The following is a 19983-nucleotide window of genomic DNA, read 5'->3' on the forward strand; positions in this document are numbered from 1 at the left end:
CCACTGTCAATTGCAAGCTCGAGGAGTTGATCTTCTTCCCACGCTGAAATGGATGACGCGCGGGTAATGACCTCGCATGCGTAATTGCTCAACACTGGGCGTGACAGGGAATGAGGAAAGGTGCAGCTGACTCCTATCGCCAAATCATATCGTTTCCTCGCATGCGCATGCTCTGCGGCCCGGTGGTTGGGGACCGCTGTATTAAAGGAAATAATCCCACAATTTGGGAACCCCTGGAAACTATTCAGCGACAACAGTACCCTTTTCACTGGTAAAGTAATTAAAGGAGTATGCGAAGCCTTACAGGTGGATCAACATTTTCATTGCAGCTACCATCTTCGGCCAGCTGGCCTAGTGCAAAGAATGAACAGAACAATTAAGAATAGATTTAGTAAAACGTAAGAGGAAACTGGACAAAAGTGGAAACAGGTGCTGCCTTTGGTTCTGATGATGAGCCACTGCTAACAGAACCAATGGTCTGTTCCCACATGAAATCATAATGGAAGGCCCCTGTGCCCATATCTGATACGCCACTAAGAATTAAACAAATGGAGGTACACAACCTGGCTTGCTGAATTATTGTGTAGCCTTAACAAAAAACATTACAAAATATCGTCAACAGGTAAAAGAAACCCAGCAACCAGTAGCGGACCTCAGATGTCATGACATTGAACCTGGAGACAACATGGTGGTGCAGACATTTAAAAGAAAGAACTGTTTGGAACCTCGATTTGAAGTACTATTTCATGTATGGCCATCAAGGTAAGAGAAAAGCCATCATGGACTCATGCCTCTCACTCTAATGACATAGAGGATAAAACCACTGAGAGTCCTGTCCTTTCCCTGACAGATGTTACCGCCACGAACACTCAACCTGCTGGGTTTGTATGGCTATCCTAGCACATGTAGAAATGGGTGTGCCCCTTTTACCATTCCCTTCAATGAAACAAATGAACTGCTTCTTTAACTGGTCCAAGCCCAAGTTTGGTTACTGGTACAACGATGATGGGGCTCAGAAACAGACACACTTCCTTCCCTTATGAGTATAGCCAGACTGTCACTGAGGGAAGATGGGGATATAAATTTGGAAACAATGTGTTTCAGAGAATGGTATATCCCCATACGACAATGCTGTCCCCAGGATAAAAGGACCTAGGGTTGGCCCTAGAGAAGGCAACACTTGCCTAGGGAACCAATAAAGCAGCACAGGAAACGGTTAACAAGGCATCAGCATTGGAAAAGTTAGCAAGTAAAACTGCATATACTGTCAATCAGTCACAATAAGCAATATCTAAATTGTCAGCAAAATTGGTGACAGTCCATACAGTGGCATCGTAAATCCAAATGGCTTTGGGCATTGTTTTATCCAAGAAAGGAGCCACGTGTGCCCTGATTGGACAAAAATGTTGCACTTACATACTAGATGAATCAAGAGAATACAACTCATTTGACAGATCACACTTGAGAAGTCACCAAGAATACAGAAGTAGACGACCAGTCCCATAACTACAATCCCCAGAAAGCTAGAGGTCGTTTGGGATGATGGGAGGAAGGTGGACTCCTGCCCTGCATTATGGAATGAGTATTGGTATTACCATATTGGCAATCACCCTCTTGCGACTTTTGTGTAGAGTAAGACTAAGGAGAGGATATTTAAAAATGGATACCTGCTGGTGTGAACTAGGAAAAAGGATTTTGTTTGACTAAAGTTCTGAGACTATCATTATATGAATGTCTGTAATCATTGATTACTATATTCTAAGAGGAGGGGGAAAACTCCGATTTCAAACCTCCACTACCTCCACCGCTCATGGGAAAGGCTTTGGGAGTAAACCCAGAGGAAAAATACGGAGTCGGAGTCCCGAAAGCAGCTCACTGCTGTACCAGCACCGGCACAGCAACTCCTGAGATGCTGCTGGCACCAAACTGTATTGACTTTCGTCATTCCTTTGGACCTGTCATCAGCATGGAGAGGGGGGTCCCACTGCATGGGCAACAGATGGATCTCCATATCAACTCAGCCCTGGCTTGCGCCCTGGAGAGGCCACTCCAGCTTCACTTTATAGCGTCCGACAGTTACCGGTTATAAGTCATAATGCTTGATTGGCATAGAGCATGGCACCAGGGGTTACTTCTGACAATGGGAGAGACCATCGCGTTTCACTGGACAGCTACCGCCCGCCTCAAGCTGGGCAGCCCCCAGTCAATAAGGTGCTGTCCCGCCACAGTCAGTCTTCCTCATTGGGTGCATGGAGATAATGGATTATTCCACGAAGAGCTGACTGTAACTACTGCACCAGACAAGAAAGAAAACAAATCAAATAAGACAACTCCCCTCAAATTGGGATGTTGGAATGTCCGCACAATGATGACTGGACTTGACCAAAACATCAAGGATATAGAAGATGCATGATAAACAGCAGTCATTAACAAGGTAGGCTCAAGGTAGATATAGCTACCCTACAAGAAACACGTTTGGCGGATTCAGGATGAAGGAAAGGGACTACACATTTTTCTGGCAGGGAAAGAACCAAGACGAGCCCCGCGAGCATGGAGTGGGTTTTGCCGTTAGGAACTCTTTGTTGCAAATGGTGGAGCTACCAGAAAATGGATCAGAACGACTTACAACTCTCCATCCACACACCAGTCATGGCCCAGTATCTCTCGTCAGCGTGTACGCCCCTACCTTGAACTCCACCTCTGAGGCAAAAGACATGTTCTATGACAAATTAAAAGCTGTTGTCAGGAATATTCTCAGTGATGAGCACCTCGTTCTCCTTGGTGAGTTCAACGCCAGAGTGGGAGCCGATAACGACTCCTGGCCGTCTTGTCTTAGCCACTTTGGAATTGGGAAAATAAATGACAATGGACAACGTCTCCTGGAGATCTGCTCCTATCACGGCCTGTATGTAACTAACTCCTACTTTCAAACGAAGTAGTACAAGGTCTCACGGTGACATCCAGGGTCTAAACGCTAGCACCAACTAGACACGATCATCACCAAGTGCTCTTTCATCAACTCTGTACTAATCACCTGCTCATACCACAGTGCAGACTGCGATACAGATCATGCTGCAAGATCGAACTACGTCCGAAGAAAATCCACCACTCCAAACAAACTGGAAAACTTCGCATCAACACAACAGAGATGAAAGAGTCAGAAAAGGTTGACCAGTTTGCCAAGTCAGTACAGGGTGCTATGACTACCTCCTCACAAGGAAATACTGCAACAGAACAATGGTCATACCTTCGCGACACCATCCACAAATCAGCACTCTCTATCTTTGGAAGAAAAACCACAAAGAGCAGTGACTGGTTTGAGGCAAAGTCCAACATCATGACTGCTGTCACTGAAGCTAAGCATGCAACTCTCACAGAGTACAAGCGCTCACCATCCAACCAAACACTCCAGGCACTTCAAGCTGCTAGAAGCAAAGTGCAACAGACTGCAAGGCAACGCGCAAAAGAGTACTGGCTCCAGCTCAGTGAGGACACTCAGACAGCAACGGGTGACAAGCAACATCAGGATTGATGTATGATGGTAACAAGAAGGCCCTTGGCCCATCGCAGAGCAAGACAGCACCCCTGAAGTCATCCAGCGGTGAAATAATCATCGATAAAAGCAAGCAGATGGAATGCTGGGTACAGCACTACTCTGAGCTCTACTCGAGGGAAAATGTTGTTAGCTCAGCCACTGATGCCATCAGTTGTCTACCAGTCATGGGTGACTCAGAACCAACCACTGAGGACCTCAGCAAGGCAACTGACAGTCTAGCCCCAGGGAAGGCTCCAGGCAATGATGGGATTCCTCCAAATCTGATCAAACACTACAACAGCTCACTCCTCCAACCTTTACATGAGGTCCTCCGTCAGTGCTGGAAAAAAGGAACGGTACCACAGGATATGCGCCATTCCAAAATCGTCACTTTGTACAAGAACAAAGGTGACAGGAGCGACTGCAACAACTACAGGGGTATCTCCCTCCTGAGTATCGTCGGCAAAGTCTTTGCTCGTGTAACTCTGGCACGTCTACAAACTCTGGCAGAACGGGTCTACCCTGAGTCCCAATGTGGTTTCCGCACAAGGAGGTCAACTGTCGACATGATTTTCTCACTCTGTCAACTCCAGGAGATGTGCAGGGAACAACAGAAACCCCTCAATGTCACTTTCATCGACTTGTCCAAGGCATTCGACCTTGTCAGCAGGGATGGGCTCTTTCAGATTCTCAAGATGGGCTGTCCCCCGAAACTCCAGAGTATAATCAAGTCATTCCATGACGACAGGAGGGCTACTGTTCAGTACCATGGCAGCTCATCAGAACCCTTCGCGATTCATAGTGGAGTCAAAGAAGGTTGCGTGTTGGCCCCAACATTATTCGGCATCTTCTTCTCTATGCTACTTAGGCGCATGTTTGGGACGTCGACAGAAGGCATCTACATGCACACCAGGTCTGATGGGCGGCTGTTCAACCCTACGTGCCTGAGAGCAAGAACAAAGGTGTGAAAGATTTAAATACGTGACATGCTCTTTGCTGATGACACTGCTATAACCTCGCACACCAAACAGCAACTACAAACTCTCATGGACCGCTTCTCTAAGGCATGCAAGGACTTCGGGCTTACCATCAGCCTAAAGAAATCAAATGTCCTTGCCCAGAATCTACTAGAGACACCAGTCATTACCATCGACAATTACGATCTAGGAGTGGTCCACGAGTTGACATACTTGGGGTCGACCATTAGCGACACCCTCTCCCTTGATGCTGAAATCAACAGGAGTATCCGCAAACCTCACAGGTTTGGGAAAATCCGAAACTTGCTACAAAGACCAAGACTGCTGTATAAAATGCATGCGTTATCAGCACTCTCCTGTATAGTAGCAAGACTTGGATCATCTACCCCAAACAGGAGAGGAAACTCGATAATTTTCACCTGCGCAGCCTTTGCCGCATCCCGGCATCACCTGGAGAGACAAAGTCCCAAACTCTGAGGTCCTCTCCCGCGCTGGACTTCCCACAATGTCCACGCTTTTAAGACAACACAGAATGCGCTGGCTGGTCCACATCCGTCATATGAAGGATGGTAGACTGCCAAAGGACATCCTCTACGGAGAACTAGCAACAGGCAAGAGGAACATTGGTAGACCCCAGCTTCGCTTCAAGGACCTCTGTAAGCATGACATGAAAGCCTTAAAAATCAACACAGAGTGCTGGGAGGATACAGCAGATAGCCACAACAAATGGCAAGGTACCCTTCAGCAACACCTAGAGCAAGGCGAAAGAATGATCCTGAGTCAGTTTGAGGATCGGCGAGCTAAACGAAGAGCACAGCAGGCAGTGGATAACAATTCCATGACGCCCTACACATGCAGCAACTGTGGCAGAGTCTGCCGTTCCAGGATCAGCCTCAAAAGCCACAGTCAACACTGCTCGACAAACCAGTGACTACCAGAGGCACAGTACCCATGGTCGACCACGACCAATGGAGGCCACACACACACAATATTCTAAAGCAAAAGCTTATGAAATTATGGTGTTGCTATGTAATGACAAAAATGAGGAAATGTGGAAATATATTCAAAACTGAGATTCTTTTATGTATTTAATCTTGTAATGTGACAAAATATAACCTGTACAATCACGGAATGCTTTGTTATATGCTAAGTGTTTACATGGCAGGGGGCATATTATGTTCTGATCATTGATCAGTGTAACTAAGGGCAGGGTGATACATTGTGTAGCCTTGAATAAATGTATCGCAGCTGCTAGATGGAAGACCTGACTCCCAGAACAGATATTAGCCAAAGAATTGCCTGAAAACTTGTAAAAAAAAACTTTGTTAGCTGTAAAACAGAAGCTGCCACCATCCATTCTCAGGAGTGCAGGTGGTCTTTTCCTTACAAGTCATAAACATGCTTTTCAACAGATCCATTGTGTTTTTGGTTCTTTGTTATAAGACCTTATGAAAGATACCAAACACCACTATGTGTTTTCCAAAGTTTAATGGAGTACCTGTGAAAGTGTTGTCAGCTGTTGCCTCTTTGAACCTTGTCAATTTAAAGCTGAGCAAGCACGCACATATTCAATATAGCTGATTGATCTCTGCAACTAGCTCTGATACAAGATCACAGCTGAGCTGATTGTAGTCAACTATTATGAATAGATATTCCATCCAACTTTTAAAATCAATAACCCTTTAAACAATACAATGAAGTTTTTATTAATTTTGGTTTCAGGCTAGAAATTCTATAGGAGGTTATGGAAAAAAATGCTACAGGTTTGAGCTGGGGAAGAGAATTGGTGAATGATTGGAGGCTTGTGGGTGTCCAGGATTGTTAAAGATAAATCTGGGGGCAGGTTGGATTTCAAAGACTTTATTAGGATCTCTCTAAAAGCCAATTTATACTTCTACGTTGAATCTATGCCGCTGGTACAGCGTAGCCGCGTACCCTACACCATAGCTGACACGCACCTCCCCAAAAATGTAACTACGCGTCGCAGCGACGCAGACCGCTACAACTGTGATTGGTCCGCTTGGTAGCATCACTTTTCCGGTTGCTTCTTCTCGTCAAGTCGTCAAATCTACCTGCTGACATCTGAAAATATCTGAAATGCATTTCCTTGTCCATGTCTCTCAGTGGCCGGACAAGCACAGAACATTCACCCTCCTTTTGCCTCAATCCGTTCAATGGTCGTACACACCATCTCCTCCGATGTCTTCTCTCTTTTCTGCGTTGCAGTAATTAGCTCCAACTCCAACATGATGCGCTCAGTTTCAGTTGCCATTGTTTGAAGTACACAAAGAAACTCAACACAGTGGAATAGAAACCCCATCGCCAACTAGCATTTTGGTGGTGAACTGCAGAGCGATGCAGACACACCAACACACAAGTATAAATGCCCACAATGGCGTAGAGCCTACGCAGAAATATAAATCAGTCTTAAGCCTTGTTGAGGCAAGTGAAGACATGGCTAGCAAGGTAGGGAATGGAAGTGGGAATGGAGGGGTTAGTTCACTGTGCAGAGTTGTTCTGTGAGAAGATATTCCAGAGTTCTGTTGTTTTAGACAAATTTAGAGTGGGAGGGATTAAACAGGAATTAGTGGCACAACCATCAAGGAAAATGTCACAGCAGTGCTTAAAAAGGACAGATTGGAGGGCCCATCCAATGAGGGTACGTGAGGAATAAGAAAGGGATGACCACATTCAAGGGATTATATTACAGAGCATCTGATAGTCTGTGTGATTTAGAGGAGCAGATTTATAGAGAGATAGCTGACAGATACAAAAAGCCCAAGGCTGTAATAGTAGGTCCTTTTAACTTTCTACATATTAGCTGGGGTTCCCAAAATGTAAAAGGGCTGATGGGATAGTTTGTCAAATGTGTTCAGAAAAGTTTCCTTGATCTATATATAGAGGTCCCAACCAGCAAGAGTGTGATACTGGATCTCCTAATGGAGAATGAGACAGGACAAGTGAAAGAAATGCATGTAGGGGCACCCTTGGGATCTAGAGATCATAATTCCATTAGTTTCAAGATAATTATGGAGAATGATAGATCAAGTGGAGATTTTAAATCAGAGAAAGGCTAATTTCGATGGTATTAGAAAGGATCTGGCGAGTGTGGACTTGACACACTTGCAGACAGGTTGTTTTCTGGCAAAGGGTACCTAGTTAGTGGAAGGCCTTCAAAAGCGAAATTGAAATTGAGAAGACCGAGTTTTCATGCGGCTGTGTAACAGGTTTAGAGAGATACTGAGGCCCTAGGTAAGGAAGAGCTACATAGCAGGTATAGGTAGAAAGGAGCAAATGAGGTACTCAAGTGCAAGAAATGCAAGAGAACATTTGAAGGTGAAATCAGGAGGACTAAAAGGCATGAGGTTGCTCTGGCAGAGGGAAACAAAGAACCCAAAAAATGGTCATTAACATTTCAAGCTGGAACAAAAGAAACATTTGATAGATAACATTAGTGTTTGGATATCTAACAATAACTGGATTGTTGAAGATTTAAATACAGTACTGTTCTGTATTGAAATTAACTAAGTTCAAATTCTCACACTGCTACTTGTTCACCTTTCTGAAACAAATATTCCTCAAAATGTTGATGTTACAAACTACAAAATCCAACCTAGGCATGTCCTGTTTAGCTTTACACATTTAAGCTTCACTGTATTTCTGCAAGTTTGAGAAATTGATAATTTTTGCTTACCATTTAATTTTATTCATGCACCCTGCATTCAAGTCTACATTTTGTAAAAGTGAAAATTTTGCTAGGACCACAAATTATTACATATTCCAATCCTATAATATTTGCAATGTTATTAAAACCAACAGGTCATTGTTTAATTTACATCACAACTAGAAAACTGAACACATAAGACAATTACTTTCACAATTAGAAGGTTGTACTAAAACAGAAGAAATTGGGTTTTTGCTTTAATTTGCATAAAGCACACATCATGTTATACAGGTCGACCTTCACTAATCCGATTACCTATAATCCAGATCCTTTGATAATCCGGCACTGATTTTGCTTAATGTGATCCTTCTGTAACTCAGCATTTTCACTAATCTGGCACTCCTCAGGTCCCAATGGTGCCAGATTAGTGAAGGTCGACCTGTATCTTCATGTTTGAAAATACCTGATCTTGAAATTCTGCACTAGAAACAAACCTTGAAATGAGGGTTTCGACAATTGTTCTCCCTGCATTAAAATAAATAGCAGGTTACAGAGATACTAAATTATTAGAACGATCTGTAATAATATTAATAACATATTTTCTTCTTACCACCATAGTACTGCTCCACAAAGCACTTAGACAGAAGACCAAATTTACTCCAGGGATAAAGTTCATCTTGTGATGTTAGCTGCACAACTACCTTACATGAATATGAAGAAAAACACCAAGATGTGAGATATTTATGGTCTAATTCATATGAAACATTATTTTCAAACAAAACAAAATTTCAAACATGCTCAACTATAAATTTCTACAAGTATCGCAATGTCAATTTCTCCTTACATTCTTCTATTGACATTGTGATTGTGAGTATTTCACAACATATCCAGAGAAATAATCAAGCCAAATTACTGATTCCATTAAGCAGCCTCACTAATGTGCCAACTGAAGTCTCAACATTTGCTCTTTGATTACCATTCACATAATTGTATCCGAGTTAGAATAAAGGTGTGAAGTGTTAAGTCTGACTCACTAGTTCCATTCCGACAAGTAAATTTGCCATTCTTACCCACTCTGGTGGCTCTAGATCTAGTGATGTAGTTAATGACTCTGAAATGCCCTGTCAAACTATGCAGTTGTTACGATGAAACGAGCTAAAAATGAAGACAAACCACTTCAGCTTAATGAAAAAAACTGATCCAAAGCGAGCACAAACACAGGTAGCATAGTTCTCCTTGCAAAGACTTTCTCAATAAGATTTGGGAATTGTCAAATGTGGGAAAGTTGTCCACACAATACAGCTAGGAAGTTATACCCTTTCAGCCAAAATTTCAAACAATTTCATCACAACATCTGGTTATGTTTCCCAATAAAACATCCATCCAAGTTAGTACCAAATTGGCATACAGGAAATGGTGGCTTGTGACATCCTAAAGATGACTCTGGATGCAAAATAAGCTTCATGAGATTAGAGCAATTATTGAAAAGGAAATCCACTAGAGCTCACTGTATATTGTCACCCCCTCAGTTGATGAGTCACTACGTGGTATAACACAATAGCAAAAGCAGCACGTACTGCAAGTCAGCATCTCCAATGTCTTTCATTGATCTTCAATGGCTTAGGGAGAAAGCACAAAGACCACGACTGAACTACTGGGACACCCATCAGAAAGCAATAAAACTACCCCACAATTAACATCTGGTCAAGACTAAACCTCACTTGCCTGTGACTGGGATACTAAATCTCAAGACACTATTCAACACCTCAGGCAGCACTCCCTACTCATCCAACAATACTTCTACCATTTCACCTGTGAAACTATAACACTAATAAAAAGCGTCCCATGGTCAACATGCCAAAAGCCTGGGCATTAAAATTACTCAGCGACGGCTAGGGTACAAACACGTGTAGATTATAGCAGAAAGGCAAATGCTAAAATCTGAAACAAAACAGAATATCGTAACAACTTTAGTCAAGCAGCATCCATGGAGGCCAAAAGGCCAAAGTCTGGGGTCAAGACGTCTCATTGAGAGAAAAGACTGCCAGCATCAGCATGACCCGTTCTCACATCAAAATTAGTCGTCATAGTATGAAAGCAGACATCCCATCTCTCCCAGAAATTTTGGGAGTCTCCCGCATATTGATAGCGGCTCCCTGATGCCCGCAATTATATACAATATCCCAGAAATCAATTTTTTTGGGAAGGAGAGCGAGCATCCTGATTGGTCTCTCTTCGTGCTAAGTAGACCTATCAGTTTTCTCCGTGGGCAGGCTTTACAGTCGACATCGAAAATAATGACAGTGTTGCTCACTGAACTGTTTGCAACAGTGACTTTTCTATTGCCCATGGTGGGTTAAAATGTAAAAGACATGTTGAGGTGAGTTTAACAGATGTCATTCGTTCATTAGCACAGCTAACATTATTTAACGTTATTTATTATCCCCTAAAACCCTCACTGATTTCTATAGATGCACCGTAGCAAGCATCCTTCTAGGGTACATCACAACCTGGAATGGAAGTTGTCCTGTCCAAGACCGGAAGAAGCTGCAGAAGATCGTGAACACGGCGCAGCACATCACACAAACCAATCTTCCATCCGTGGACTCACTTTACACCGCACGCTATCGGAGCAGTGCTGCCAGGATAATCAAGGACACAACCCACCCAACCAACAGACTTTTCATCCCTCTTCCCTCTGGGAGAAGGCTCAGGACCGAGAAGGCTCAGGAGCTTGAAGACTCGTACGGCCAGATTTGGGAACAACTTCTTTCCAACTGTGATAAGACTGCTGAACGGATCCTGACCCAGATCTGGGTCGTACCCTCCAAATATCCGGACCTGCCTCTCAGTTTTTTTGCACTACCTTACTTCCCATTTTTCTACTTATGATTTATAATTTAAGTTTTTAATAATTACTAATTTTAACTATTTTTAGTATATTTAATATTTGTAATCCAGGGAGTGTGAAGTGCAGAATCAAATATCGCTGTGATGCTTGTATGTTCTAGTACCAATTGTTTGGCGACAATAAAGTATAATATAAACTAGCTAGCTGCACACATCCTCCTGACGAAGGGTCTCGGCCTGAAAGGTCGACTGTACCTCCTCTTAGAGATGCTGACTGGCCTGCTGCGTTCACCAGCAATTTTGATGTGTGTTGCTTGAAATTCCAGCATCTGCAGAATTCCTTGTGCTTGCATTTTTAAACTAGCTGGCTGGCTGTTAAGGAGCTACTCTATTGATGTCCTACATGATGAGGCCCAACTCCCTGTAGACTTGCTTAAAGTTGTAATAGAATAAACATGATAATACAAGTACATATTTTAATGTCACATTTTCTGCATATACCCAACTTGGTTTACAGATCAGACAAAATCACTAAACAAAGTATTACATACACCTTTGGAGGTCGACTGGGGCGGGGTGCTCCCTCCCTGAAATGAGTTTTTGCAGGGTGGGATGTCCGTGAAAGGAGAATAGAGGTTGGTGGATGAGAGGTGGAACCAAACTAGGGAGCTGATGGGCATATGGTACCAGGTGAGGTGGAGAGATGATTGTGCGGGAAACTCACTGTTTCTTTACCACTGGACTGCCCAAGCTTGAGCTCGGGGAGGTGGTGAGGTTTGTGGAGCTGGTCAAGCGGAATGAGGTGTGTGCCAATTAGTTTGCATAAGTACGTTGTTAAGCACACACACCCACCCCTGGCCCTACGGACACCCCGGTAAGCTCCACCACTCTGAACCGTCTGCCGCTGGAGTTCGGGAGTGCAATGGCGTTGGGTGACCGAGGAAGCCTTCCTTCTGCCAGAAGCAGGGACCTGAGCCGAACCCTGGGTCAGGAGTAACCGAAGCCTATCAGCACCCTCGGCCGGATTGTGGTTTAGAGTGCGCCTCCCTCCTAACCAGTTACCTCACACTTCACCAACTTCCAGAACTTTCTTTGCCACACCACGGTCTCGCAGAAAACACGCGTCGCCGCCGGCTGGCCCAGCGTGACGCATGCGCCGTCGGCCAATTGCTTCCCTCGCGAACACAACCAATCCCTCAAAGTGAGCTTCCGGTGCGCGAGCGCTGGTCCAAACCGCCTTGGTTCTGCGCATGCGCTCTCAGCCAGCGCGCGCCTGCCGACATCTTTTCCGGCGCCCCTGACTGTGCTTCCGTAAGCGGAGGCTCCTCAGCCACTCACTAGCCAACAAAATAAATAAATACTTTTGTTCTTTGCAGTAAACGAGAAAGTTTAAAGACATTTCAGTTCACTTGTTTCAATTATGAGAAACAATGGCATTCAGATTAATTGGGAATTTTACTCTACACCAGCCATTCTCAACGGGAGCCATATGGCCCCCTTGGGGGCCCTGGCACATTTGAAGGGGGCCACCGACTGAAGGCTGTGAGAAGGGGAGCCCCAAGTGTTTATGGGGGCCCTGGTAACTGAACCGATGAACCTTCGTTGGAGTCAATAGTTTCCCTCCTATTTATAACATATTTCCACACACGGTTTGACTTGGGCACACCTGGTAAATCCATTGCTTGAGCTGCCCCACACAGCCTCACTTCAGAGTCAGTCGCGAATCAGATTGCACCGGCTTAACATATTCAATCAAAGGTTCTCGCATCCAGTATCGCCATACTTCATTCTCCGAAGATCAGCGTGTCTTGCTAGGCCTTTTTCAGCCTAGTAACTTTAAAGTATATGTGTTTGGATATATTATACGTTAAGGTAGGTTGTGAAAAGTGTTTATTACTGCATATGAAGTCACCGAAAAAAAAAATCCCTGGTTCCGGGTGACAGCATTTTTTTGTCAGTAATGTATCTGTATTTTGCGAGATTATTGCCAAGTCAAAAACATTTAGGAAGCCTTCCCAAACCACTCCCAGTCAATGTTGCCAATTTAGCTAGAAAAAAAAGCAAAATCCAGGAACAGAATTGATATCACAACAAGAGGTGACCTCCGACTGTCATTGTCTAATTTGGAGCCCAATATCGTGAAACTTGCAGAAAAGCACCAAGCTCAAGGATTGCATTAGGCCTGATAGATGTTTAATTTCATAAAGTTTTTTTTAAGTTTTGTCCAGTATGTCGGAATGTTCAAGTTTTCTTGGTGTTCAATAATAAATGATTTTCTGTCTACCTGCTTGTGTTATATCCCTGTTTGAAGGGGGGGAGGGCGCTGGAACCTGAGAAGAGTTCCTAAGGGGGCTGTGGCCAAAAAACCATTGAGAATCACTGCTCTACAACAGTGAAAGAAAAACAATGCAAAAAGTCAAAATCCAAAATAAAAATAGAAAATGCTGGAAACATACAGCAGGCCGAGCAGTAATGACTGATGGATTCTGTAACAGAAGACTTTGATTTTTTTGTTGTTTACTTGGATGACACTAGTGCATCCAAATCCGAAGACATATCTCATCTCTGCACGCTTTTCGAGTGTTTAAGCCAACACGGGATGAATATTAACCCTGCTAAATGCCAGTTTGGGTTGTCAACCATTGCATCTCCCATGGGGCGAAATTCCTCCCGTCAAAAGTAGCCGCTATTATGGATATCCTTCCACCCCGCACTACTAAAATCTTTAGTCATGGTGAATTTCTATCACCACTTCATTCCGTGAGCTGTGAATTTATGCTCCACCTGCATAGTGCGTTTAAAGGCAATACCCCTAATCACGTGCTTGACTGGTCAGTGGGCATGACCAGGGCATTTGATGATACCAAACAAGTTCTTCCCAGCGTGACCATCCTGGTGCACCCACTCCCCAATGCACACATAGCCATTGCTACTGCCGCCTCAGACTATGCTGTGGGTGCTGTGCATGATCAGCTGGTCAGGGGCGTGTGACAGCAGCTCACCTTCTTCAGCCAGCAGCTCCGCCCCTCCAAAAGGATGCACAACACGCTTCACCATGATCTTCTCAGTCTCTATCTGGCTCTCCACCATTTTAGTTCTCTTTTAGATGGTCGCCATTTCACAGTATGCATTGACCACAAACCCTTCCTGCATGTGATGGCCAAAACATCAGACCCTTGGTCTGCACAGCAGCAACACCACTTGGCCCACATTTCAGAGTTCACAAATGATATACAACATCAATTATATATATATATATATATATACACACAGGGAAAAACTAATTTTGTGGCTGATTGCCTCGCATGGCCAGCTGTTGAGGCCATCCACATAGGGGTTGACTATGGTGGCATGGCAACTGACCAAGCAACTGACCCAGAGGTTCAGGTTTAGCAAACAGCAGTCACAGGCCTGCGGTTGGCTGACATTAAGTTCGGGGAAGCTGGGGGCTTCTCTCCTGTGCAATGTCTCAACTGGTCGCCCTCACCCCATAGTGACAGGAAACTGGAAATGGCCTGTTTTCAACTCCATATGCCTCTTGCATCTGGGCCAGAAGGCCTCACAGAAAGTGGTTGCGCTAAAGTTGGTGTGGCGTGACCTTAGAAGTTATGTTTTGTGAATTGGGTTCTGCTTTTCTGTCTTTGTCTGTAAGCTAGTCTTATAAATACTCTTAAGTTAGACAAAGGTTCAATATGACCTTGCAATTCTTGTTTAACCTGCACGATGTGCTAAAACTGTCTAAAAAAATGAGGAACTACCTCATTGTGCACAATCTCATTGATGGCTTTTGCCTTTTAAGGTAACCAAAGGGTCTTTGTCTTAAAATACCACTGTTGCTGGGCACATGACCATGGAGGTAGCTAAAACTTGTTTCCTGTTACATGGCATAAATGATATAAAAACCCTGTGTCTCTGCACTTTGAGGGAGAGGCCACTGGTACGGATCCCGTGTGTGTCCGAGAAGTGCGCTCTCTTTCCAGTAGCGAGCTACTAATAAAGAAGCAGTTGCTTTATCTCCCGTAGTACTGTGTGTTCTTGCATTGGGTAACAGGTGATAACTAGAAGTAAGATTCAACAATTAGGCGAGCCAGCCAGGAGACCAAGACGAAGTATTCCCTGAGACGGCGTCAGCGACCAGCTCGGTGGCAGTGACCTGAGATGGATGGGCCCACAGGTAAGATTTACCTTGATCTCTCATTAATTGTCCACCTTGATGACCCCTTCGTCTGGCAGGCAACCCTCTGACAGACTCCTGAAGAACCATTAAAATTACCCGAGTACTATGGTAAGGAGAGTGGGCTTGAGGATTCACCCTGGTATAAGAAGAGTGGGCTTGAGGATTCACCTTGGATGACAGTTAGAGGATTCACTGGGATAACAGTTAGAGGATTCACTGGAGTAAGCTTATAATAATTTGCCTGTCTCGGACACCCTGCCTTAGACCGGTTGTTAAGAGGGGAAATGCCCCACACGAAGGTCAGGACCCTGAAGTGGGTGCAGAGAGACATGGCACAAGATTAATGGATTAAAGGAAAACGGGTCAGACCCTTGATAAGTCAAGACCAGACACCCCCTTGTTCACAATTTGTAAGGAGAATCCCAGGGACGAAAATGATTTCTATAAATGATCTGCCTCATTAAATAAGAAACTGGGAAATGGAATGTGGCCACTAGGAGGGATCTGGGATGTGGAAAAATGCATTCAAGCAGAGGAGGCAATGTGGAAACAAAATTCAGGGGAAAATGGAAAATTTTAATAACAACATGCAGAAAAACCATTGAGGAATTAAGCAATAAGTCTAGACAAAGTAGTTGGGAACACAATGCACGTCGAAGAGGGATTAGTGTATGTGATGGGGAAGGCAAACCCAAGCCATGAGAAGTATTGAAGTATCAGTGTGAGGGGCATGATAAAGGACAGAAAAGGAGGGAGAAAACTGGAGAAGGAACTGGATGGGGACAGGAGGGTGCTAATTACCAGGGTAAAACGGTGGTACCTCCAGACATGTCTGGATTGCCCATGTTGTTCCAAAATGAGACCGATGACACAGACGAAACGAAGGAGGATTGGTTAGTGAGACCCACAGTCCCCGTTTATCCTCTCCTCCTGCAACCACAGGCATCACAACTGCCACCCCTGTACTCTCCCCAAGGCCCCCATGGGCAGGAACAGGATCGGGAGTTGGGACAATTCACTGACCCGATAACCGGCAGACTAGGAGTCAAACTAAACAGCAGTGGTAGGAAAAGCCCTCCCGGCTGCCAGTGTCCAAAGGAAGGGGCAGAAGGAGGAATTGTGTGGTAGGAGATCGACCCTTGATAGACTCAGATGAGGAGTACATTGATGACGATCCTTTCGGGCCAGGGGCCCCGAGCACTAGTACTCCTCGATTGTTACCCACCCGAATTGTTCCCAATCCCCATGGGAATGCAGGGAATCCCATCCTACAGGTTTATACTCCCTGGAAGCCACACAAGATGATTATGATTATGGGTAAAGCCCCTAATAGGAAAACTAACCCAGTTGATTTCATAGACTACATGATAGGAACAATTCAGATGTATCACGCCACCCCTCAGGCCTTTTTAGTCTATGTTGTATGGCCCCCACCCAGGATGAGAGAACTAAATGGTATGAGATGTTAGAGAACCATAGGGATTGGGAGGCCTTTAGGGATGCCAATCCTGACCCACCGCAACAAGTAGACAAGATTAAGCATACTTTAAAGAAAACCTTACAACAACCCATTGATATGACCAAAGTCTTGGAGTGTCGTCCCAAGGATAAGGAGGATGGAACCGATTTCTGGGATTGGTTTTATTCCACATATACTACTTATGCGGGGGATACCGCGTATAACACAGGTAACCTCTCGCCGCAGTTCAATGTATCCCTGAGAACATTGCCACCGCTATAAGAACTAATAACATGAATTGGCCAGATAACTCACGCCCCCAAATGAAGCGAGTGCTCATCTTTTACTGGAACCTGATCAAAGAATCAAACTCTATGAAGGTGAAGTATGAGATGGTCCAGCACACTGTCCATCCTAATGGACCCAGAGAACCACTATATGGGCCGCCTTATGCTTCAAATCCTCGGTCCCGTGGTGGTTAAAGACCTCCATTCCCCCGTCCTTCCGACCTGGCCCTGATCAGTGTCCGGTTGACAGGATGCTTTTACTGTGGTGCCGTGGACCACTGGAAAAAGGATTGCCCCTACCGCATAAAAAACCCACCAGGAAGGCCAGAACATACAGGCAGACGACATCCTTTTACCACAGATAACCCATTTTCGGCATATAGACACTGATGCCCGCTCACATGTTTCCCACACTTACCAACAACCTGGAAGAAGAGCTCGTATTTAATTTGTTAGTGGAAGGTACTAATATCCCCTTTATGGTGGATACTGGAGCAACTACTTCAACCCTTGAATCTTCATGTATTACTCAACATAGTTTTAGAATGTCAGGTGAATGTCACTCTGACCGGTCTGATGGGAAACAAAGATCTTACCCATTGACAGCGCCTTTACAGGTGCAATCTGGAGACTAGTGCACTGAAATTCAGTTTGCACAAACTACAAATCTTGGAGTAAGTCTAGCAGGAGGAGATCTATTATGCTCCCTTGGCCTCAGTATCTAGTGCCTTGACGGTGGCGTCACTGTTATCGGCCCGACAACTGGCAGAATCCTCTGGACACACCATCCTCCCCAATGGTGGTCCATAGACCTTCAGCTCGGGGATTATGACGCACCCCTCAATGTGTCCGATCCACATGTGACGCTGGCGTATGACCCTTCAGGGGTCTCAAAGGAATTGGAAACCCAATGTGCTCCCGTTGTGGGTGGCATGGTCGGAGTCGCGGTTCTGGGGGAGGTGCAGGGCAAGGAAGGGACAGCATTACTTATCCAAGTGCCTGCTGAAATTTGGAGTCAGTCAGGGTTTGTATCCCCCCATGTTACCTTGTCAGTGGCGGCTGGACACAAGCCAAAGGAACTAGGCTTCCTAGCCTATCGACTGCGGCAGCAGGCAAACCCGTACATTTTAGGAATACCCCAGACACTAACAGATGGTACACTTACCTATTACCCTATCCCCTTTTCAGTGCAGGGACCATCAGCCACACCGTTCGCCTTCAGATGAACCGGCTCCTGACTTATGGGCTGCATCAAAGGACGAAGTGTGATTGACTTCAGTGCCCCTGTGCATATTATGGTAAAACAAGGCGCACAATTACCTTCCATTCCGCAATATCCCCTTCGGAAAGAAGCTGTTGTTAGTGTTACTTCCCTAATAGACGGCTTTTGTAAACAGGGAATTTTAGTTCCCCGCCAGTCACCCTGTAATACTCCCATTTTGCCTGTCCCTAAACCCGGAAGAACGGACTGGCGCCTGGTACAAGACTTGCGTAAAATTAATGAAATGGTTGAACCCCTACGTCATATTGTTCCCAACCCTGCTACCATTCTTAGTACTATCCCAGCAGATGTCTGTGTCTTCACTATTATTGATCTGCAACACGCTTTCTTTGCCATTCCATTGTCCTCCGACTCGCAGTATCTATTTGCGTTCACTTTCCAAGGTCAACAGTATACCTGGACGCGTCTCCCCCAGGGATTTGTCCATTCACCGACAATTTTCTCCCAGATACTACATAACCAGCTAAAAGACTTACAGTTCCCTAGCGGCTCGACGGTAAGACAATATGTGGACGACCTTTTGCTGGCCAGCTCCTCCGAGTCTGCCAATGAACAGGATACCAACAGGCTCCTTAATGCCTTCCATTCCTGGGGTTATGTAGTTCCTTGCCACAAGGTGAAACGTGGCCAACGCCAAGTAAAATTCCTGGGCACCCTGCTTAGTGCGTATGAGAGAGAGTTTACCTCTGAACGAACAGCGCCCATTCTGGCGACCCCACCACCAACTACTCCCGAGAGTATTAGAGCTTTCCTGGGGCTGGTAAACTTCTGCAGGCAATGGCTGCCCAACGTTGCCCTCTTAACCAAACACCTGTCGACCTTGGCGTCGAGCCAGACGGCAGGACCCTTTGAGCTCACCCAGGAGCAAAGGGATGCCTTTGATAAGCTTAAACAGGCCCTGGCTCGTGCCCCCTCTATGATCGTCCTTTCCAGTTATTCGTCCATGTCTTGGAAGATTGTGCTACAGCAGTCCTTGCTCACGGGGATAGGAAACGGCCAGTAGCGTACTTCTCCACGTGTCTAGATCCAGTAGCAAGGGGCCGGCCACCATGCTCACAAATACTCCCAGCCATTTATTCCCTGGTAATGGCCACCTCGAATATCACCTTGCAGCAGCCGGTGGTCATACATTCCTCGCATACTATTACTGCACTTTTGATCTCCCATCAGACCGAACACCTCACCTCAGCTAGGTTGAATAGATATGAGATAGCACTCCTTAATAACCCACTTCTCACCTTTGCCTACTGTACCACCATCAACCCTGCCACCGTTCTAGGAAGCCCACCTGAAAACCCTACGGACCCGCCCCGTGACTGTTTAACAAGAAACCATTTCTTGACCACACCTCGCCCGGACCTCTCCGACAAGGCTTTTCCATCTGCGGATTTAACTCTCTACGTTGACGGTACCTCCTCTTCTCTGAACAGGGACCCGCCTTAGCGGCTATGCCATCGTGAATGACTCGGCTGTGGTCGAGTCTGCATCCTTACAACCTCCTGTCTCAGCACAAAAGGCGGAACTATTTGCCACTTTATCCTTGCCCAATATACAGGCTCTGGCCGAGGATAAAGTGGCCAATATTTTTACTGACTCCCGTTACGCCTTCAGTGTGGCTCATGACTTCGGACAACTGTGGGGATTCCATACTTCTTCAGGGACCCCTGTCCAGAATGTAAAGTAATGTATGTAAAGAACCTCCTCAGTGCCATCCTCCTCCCAAAACAATTGGCTATCATTAAGTGCTCAGCG

General features: G+C 45.2%; 1 protein-coding gene across 3 annotated transcripts in view; it reads right to left on the reverse strand.

Moving 5' to 3' along the window:
* Positions 1-12162, reverse strand: part of LOC140205051 (hatching enzyme 1.2-like) — a 109922-nt gene extending 97760 nt beyond the window's left edge. For all 3 annotated transcript variants that reach the window (XM_072272169.1, XM_072272168.1, XM_072272170.1), the window contains exons 1-3: positions 12089-12162; positions 8787-8877; positions 8671-8701 (exon numbers count right to left, since the gene is read on the reverse strand). In XM_072272169.1, coding sequence (XP_072128270.1) covers positions 8671-8701; positions 8787-8852 — 97 coding nt within the window. In that variant the 5' untranslated portion in view covers positions 8853-8877; positions 12089-12162. The remainder of the gene's footprint in view (positions 1-8670; positions 8702-8786; positions 8878-12088) is intronic.
* Positions 12163-19983: the final 7821 nt, after the last annotated feature.

This window comes from Mobula birostris, chromosome 11, assembly GCF_030028105.1.
Source record: "Mobula birostris isolate sMobBir1 chromosome 11, sMobBir1.hap1, whole genome shotgun sequence".
In the NCBI taxonomy this organism is placed as follows: Eukaryota; Metazoa; Chordata; class Chondrichthyes; order Myliobatiformes; family Myliobatidae; genus Mobula; species Mobula birostris.